Consider the following 6,741-nt stretch of genomic DNA (forward strand, 5'->3'; position numbering starts at 1 on the left):
AAAACAAAAATATAACTTTTATGTATTACTTTTTCTGAAATTATGAGATTCAATTATTATATTTGGGATAATTAATTTTTCCTAATTTCTCAAAAATACTGACTGAAAAATTAAGAGGAAATCGTAACTGTGACTATAAAATTTTCCGGTCTTTATATTTTGGGAGGGATAAATCACTAGCACAGAATAAACAAATACATAAATCAATTCTAAACCGAAATAATTAATTAAAACAATAATCACTCACTTTTCCGCATACGTAATATTCTGGTAAACGATCATCAAAATTATCTTGATAATTGGGTCCGTTTGGGCTGGGTGTTGCACTCGGACTAATGGGCCTAACCCAGTGCCCCCCTATGTATATGTGACTTGGACGTTTGTGCCTCTTATCTTGGCCCTTTTGTCGCTCGTGGCGGACCGCCACTGCTGGCATTGCTCCGATCATTTTGAAGCTGAAAAATGAAAAATGAAACCGAAATTAAAAAATAATATACAGTCTTATCTGTCTAATCAGATGGCGTCCAAGGGTGCAAAATATTTTGAACGAAGTGTAACACCGTTCAAAGACTTTTAACTACCCTCATTAGATTCGTTATTGTTATATTATATATACGAAAAGATGGCTAAACGCCCAATTTTCATATACGTACCGCGTTGAATTAAAAAAAAATCGGTTGTCTGTAAAGTCGGTTTACTGACGATAATTGAACGTGACAACGTCATAAGAAAATACTGATGGAATGGTTTCATTTTTCAAAAGAAAATTTTAATTTTATTTGTTTGATAGATATTTTGTATGGATATAGAGAAGGAGGTAAATGGAAATGTATTATTGTATAGCAACTGTCCACGCGGACGCATCGCTCACTCAAGTAAAAGAGAGACAGATGTCGAACGCTGCCGAACGCGGAGGCCGATTGTGCCTCTTTGTCGCTCGTTCCACGCTCTCGCTTGCACTTCAAGCTTTAAATGGAACGCCTCAGAGCAAGGTAAGGCCGCATGACTCATGTTTTTTCGTGCGTGCAGCCGGCTCCATCGAATTATAAGACGTTGTCACGTCAAAAAAAAAAAAATGATGCCTCCCTTTAATGATTGCGGTCTATGTTCGTTATTATGAAAGTAATGTAAAAATCTTGGTATGGAACTGTGTACTAAGCAGTTCGAATGAAGTGGTGTTTAAATGTTGTGCGCGTGCGCACTTAGGAAGCTGAATACGACCTATAAGGCTGTCGTTTCCGCAGCTCCGACCTTGGCGTGCTGGTGGAAGCCAATTTTTTATTACTTCGCTTTTGATTGATGTTTGTTTCATTTAACACAGTTTTAAAGTAAGAATCTAAAATTTTCTGAAGCAGCGCCTCCACTAATTTTAGGAACGAGCCGCCACTGACTGTAAAACAAGAAAATTTGGCCTTTCCTTTTCTAGAAATGCATTCGATTTTTTGAATTTTTATGTATTTTATCGCAATAAAATTTATGAACATTAACTTCAAAGAGTCGTGTAAAACCTTTCAATGTTTCGACACAAGAAGCCAGACAGATAAAATGAAACTGCCACACGCAACATTGTGACATTATCATCAGTAAGGTCAGTGCAAGCGAAATATTGCATGTTTTCACTCGTTTTTTCATTATATAAAGTCGGTAGTAACATTAAGGTGTCTTTAGAAAATGACAGAGGAAGAAGTAATAATTTAATAAAGTGCAATAAGGATTAGCCACAGACAATACTAGAGTACAGTAATACGTGTTAAAAATGAACAGGAAATGCAACCCGCTTTTCATAAAAAAAATTAATAACATTGAATTGAAATGTGAATTAACTTTGAATATTAGTTCAAGTATTTAAGCTTGAGTCTGTTTTAGCATGAAGAAACCAAGAATTAGATACTTTAATTAAATTAAAAGATAAATTACGAGAATTAAGATGACTTTTGGTTAGATTTTGTTATCACTGATTAGGTAAGGCCCATTGTCGGTGACTTTGACATACCGTATTCATCAGGTTAATGAACCAAGAACGTGGAGAATTCCCCTCTAATGTAGGCATTACCATAATGAGAGTTATCTTTCCTTTCCGCTCTGAATTTACGTTAGGTACTGCACATTAAGTTTCATCAAGCAAATTAATTACATATGAACAAACGAACACAGGTGCAGAACTTCTAATGTAAGCCGTTGTAAAACGAAGCTCTTCGAACGCATTAAATTTATAAAAGTAGGAGGATTTTCTTATCTTATCTATACAGAACATGGAAAGTATTTACCAAATTATAGTATCTTCAGGCTAACGAAGAGAAACCATTCCCAATCTAATTTTACTGAATTAATTTGTATTAGACAAAAGTGGTATGAAAAGAACAAATTCCAAATAAGAATATTGTGTGGATCGAATTTACGACCAGACTACGTAGTGTCACTTTGAACTTCTGAATCTTAATCATCTTCTTCTAGACGTTTCGACCATTCCACTACTATTAATGTAATATAACATTCAATTTCGTAATTACTGCTGGGGCAAGCAGGCAGTACTTATGCGATCTTCAACGAGATAGAAAATATCAAACAGAGGGTCTAATTATTTATTTATAATATCCTAGAGATGTAGTGACTGAATCCATGGGTGTGAAATAAAGAAAAGGAAAGGTTAGAAGCGTTCGAAATGTGATCATACAGGCGAATAATGAGGATACCGTGGATAGAGAAGGCTAGAAATGAAGAAGTATTAGAAAGAATAGGAGAACAAAGGATTTTATGAAAGTCAATAAGAAATAGGCGAGATAGGTTAGTAGGACACCTTCCCAGGCATGAAGGTCTAGTCAAAGACATATTAGAGGCAGAAACGCAAGTTAGGAGGGGTAGAGGTAGACCTAAATTAGATTTCTGTTAGCAAATAGTTAAGGACAGAGAAGAGAGACTAGTATAGAAGTCCAATGCTGGGTTAATAATCCGGACTTTGTTTCGGATAACATGTCGGTAAATCTCGAAGCTTCTGTCATCCGACCGGTAGTTATCGCTTCGGAAAATCAACCGTTTTTTTTTTCTTTACAAACTGGCTTACAACAGCAAAGGAAAAGGACTTATGCGTTCTGTGATCCCACCACTTCTACTATTTACCCCTGCCATTACTGCGTTCACAATTTGCTCCGACTCAATACAGCGTTGAGACGCTCATTTTCATAGCAACGCCATCTCCTGGTTCTATTTAGAATTTCTTACTCACGTTTTAGTCCTCCATTTGAATTGGACTTCTATACTAGTCTCTCTTCTCTGGTTAAGGATGTAGGTTGTTTTAGTTTTAGGGAAATGCGAAGATTAGGTCAGGATAAGAAAGAGTGGAGGTGCGTGTTCAACCAGTCTTAGGACTAACGACTTTATGATGATGAGAGATATAGTCAGTTTTCTTGTGCGCATACGTATAGATTAGTTGTCTTTAATGTCGTACGGTAGCGCCACCTAGAAAGATGGCGACTCCTGGTAGAGAAGACATTTTGAGTTCTAAGTGTGAAAGTTAAAATTGCATTCCCTTAGAAATTTAATTTAATAATCTCTAATTCAGTTCCTGAAATATTTCAGGGATATTATTGAAGCTCAAGCAACTCGTAGATTCTTATTTACCAAATTTAACATCTGCTGCGTCGAGCCCTCTAAAAAGTACAGTCCTGTGACGATTTCGGTTTATAACTTTCGTGTGACTTTCATGTGACAAAAAGACAGACAACGAACTAACTAAGGTCATAACAACTGCTCGGTTTTTGCCATTGTGGTTCGAAACATTATTAAATGTTTCGAAGAATTCCGGGATTATTTCATTATTGTTCACCCTCACGGATTCAGTTACTGCGTCGTTTTCAAATTGAGATCAAAGTTAACGTAATTTGTATCCTTTATACAAACCATAAATTGCCAGGGTTACTAATTTAATCCGCTCATCAGCCAGGTTTCCAACTTTATTTAAGGGATTGTTAGCAGTTGAAGTACCACTTAAGGGAATTCCGTAAATGATAAATATCATACAAAGCCGCACTAATCCTTTACCCTTCTACCAATTCCTGAACAGGAATTATGGCTTTAAAATCTCAACAACTGTATACCTGTCCATTAATTTAGTAAAGTCCGCTTACAATTCTAGCTTTAGGGGTAACAACAGAGAAAACGATAGAAAAAGGAAAGAGCGCGTACATAGGATTTGTAGATTTAGAAAAAGCTTTTGATATTGTTAAATGGGACAAGATATTAAATATACTTAAAAATGTAGGGATGAGTAATAGAGATGGAATAGTGATACTTAGTTTGTATAAAGAGCAACAGTCAGTTATAGAGCTAGGGATGCAACGTAGAGAAGTATCTAAATATTAGGAAGGGAGTCAGGCAGGGATGCACACTGTCACCGCTACTTTTTAATCTATATATCGAAGACGCGATCAACATCACTAAAGACAGTACAACTGTAGGGATGGATATACAGGGGCAAAAGATTATTATGCTTAGATTTGCAGATGATATAGCAGTATTAGCATCTAGCAAGGAGAAGTTAGAGATAGCTTTGAATAAAATGGAAGCGGTATTGACAAAACAGTATTGTATGAAGATAAATAAAATTAAACCCAAAATGTTAACATGCAAGGGAAGAAAAAGTAGAGAAAAAGCGAATATAAAGATAGGAGACAAAAAATTAGAAGAAATGGCTGACTTTAGGTATCTAGGAAGACAGATAAGTCAGGACGGAAGGAGTAATAAGGATATGAAGCAAAGGATAGCGCAGTGTCGAGTCGCCATCAATAAAAAGAAGTCACTTCTATGCTCGCGAACAATTAATTTAGAAAATTCGAAAGAGATGGTTAAAGGTGTATCTTGCGGCGCGGCGATGTAGGGGAGACCGGGGATAGTTGTCTATAGGGGTAGGTAGACTAACTACCGAAAACTCTTCGACAGTGTATGAACTATGTCATCTGATCATAACCAAGCATTACATTTCGCGTCCCGCTCAGTTGTCTGAAGCGTCACATCGCGGTCGTGCGTTGTTTTCGATCACTGACATGTTTTTCATATCAATTAGTCCTAGCATTTAATGAGGGCACATTTATCATATTTCATATCCTATTTTTCAAGTCAACGGCAGTGTTTAGGCTAGCCATGCTATCAAAATTAAAAATGGCGTCTGGGGTTTGTAGACCAATTGTTTTCGGGGCTGGTTGAATAATTATTCAACCAACCCCAATGAAATATGTAGTTGAAAACAACACATAAATTAACTTTTTATTGGACTTTTAAATCGTTACGTGGCCAAATTAAAAGAAAAATTAGAACAGAATCCGAAATTGACGAGAGCAGAATTAACCCTGGACACAGTGGAATATATAAAAAATAGACAAATTTTTACTAATCTAGAAGAGGAAACTTTAGCCAGTTTATTTTTTAACAAAAGGTTCAATTATATTAAAAAAATGTTTAATTATTTGCTCCTTCTCATGATTTGACTCTTACTGGTACATGAGTCAACTTACCCCGGGCATATGGTCTACCTACCCCGGGCCAGGGGTAGATTGACTAAGATTTAATATTTTGTAAAATGCATTAAATCATCACTATTATACTAAACTAAGAACTAAATATTACATCTTTTTTTTAAGTTAATAGATTTTCTATCAATAAACATGCTTTTCTTGTCTATATTCATTAAAACACAAAAAATATGAACTATTCAGTAAAAAATTAGTCAACCATCCTTGGTCTCCCCTACGGGTGCGAAACATAGTCAGTGGGTGCGGCGAAAAAGAAAAGGTTAGAAGCCTTCGAAATGTGGTATTACCGGCGAATGATATGGATATCGTGGATAGAGAAGGTTAGAAATGAATAGGTATTAGAAAAAATAGGAGAACAGAGGACTCAATGGAAGTCAATAAGAAATAAGCGAGATAGGTTGGTAGGACAACTTCTCAGACATAAAGGTCTGGTCAGAAACATATTAGAGACGAAACCAGGAATTAAAAGGAGTAGAGGTAGGCCTAGTTTAGATTACTGTTAACATTTGGAAACATTCTAATAGGGGAAGGGGGAGTTGTGCAATTATTTATTTACTACCAATGGGGAGTAATTTATGATTGAGATTAATAATACCTACCTACCTCTAAACTGATTTGAAGTTTTGCAAATTCTTGAACATCATCATAATCCTAATGAAATATGAGAATCACAAACTCTGGAAGTTCTTAGAAACAAGGTCCGTCCAAACTCTAAGCTAACGTTAAAAAAAAAACAAAGAAAGAGGCACGTGTTTTACAGTTACATCGCAAACTTGTAAAAGTTCGTGATGGAAATAATTTGTCGACGATATACATATATGCCTTATTTTTCGTTGTCACGCAGGGAATTACGGTCGATCTCCATTTTCGTTTGTCTGTTCTTCTTCTTTATAAAGTTGCGATACTTATACAACCTTTTGACACGTGTTTTACCTTTTCGAATTGAGCCATTGAGAATGATAAAAGGGCAGAGCACTTATCTCCGTACAAAATATTGTTATGATATAACATACGAAAAAGCCGATGTTTTGTATGCCGTATGAACCAAGAGAGTAATAGTTGCCAAATAATAATGGATTGAACTCAATTTCCAAATTCTTTAGGGTTGTTCGGAAAGTCATTTCGTTTTTTCCCGACAGAGGATTTAATTGTATTCTTTTGCACCCAACTTCACATTTAAGCCGTATAATTTTTATATGCTTTGAGAGCTCATATA

The 6,741-nt window shown here is 35.8% G+C and overlaps 1 protein-coding gene across 2 annotated transcripts in view; it reads right to left on the bottom strand.

Annotated features, from left to right (window-relative positions):
* The window catches only part of LOC108737843, a 69,114-nt gene that overhangs the window by 22,923 nt on the left and 39,450 nt on the right, over window positions 1–6,741 (bottom strand). For both annotated transcript variants that reach the window (XM_018470971.1, XM_018470972.1), the window contains exon 3: window positions 248–455. In XM_018470971.1, coding sequence (XP_018326473.1) covers window positions 248–448 — 201 coding nt within the window. In that variant the 5' untranslated portion in view covers window positions 449–455. The remainder of the gene's footprint in view (window positions 1–247; window positions 456–6,741) is intronic.

The sequence above is a fragment of the Agrilus planipennis genome, unplaced genomic scaffold (genome assembly GCF_000699045.2).
Source record: "Agrilus planipennis isolate EAB-ADULT unplaced genomic scaffold, Apla_2.0 scaffold3, whole genome shotgun sequence".
Classification (NCBI taxonomy): Eukaryota; Metazoa; Arthropoda; class Insecta; order Coleoptera; family Buprestidae; genus Agrilus; species Agrilus planipennis.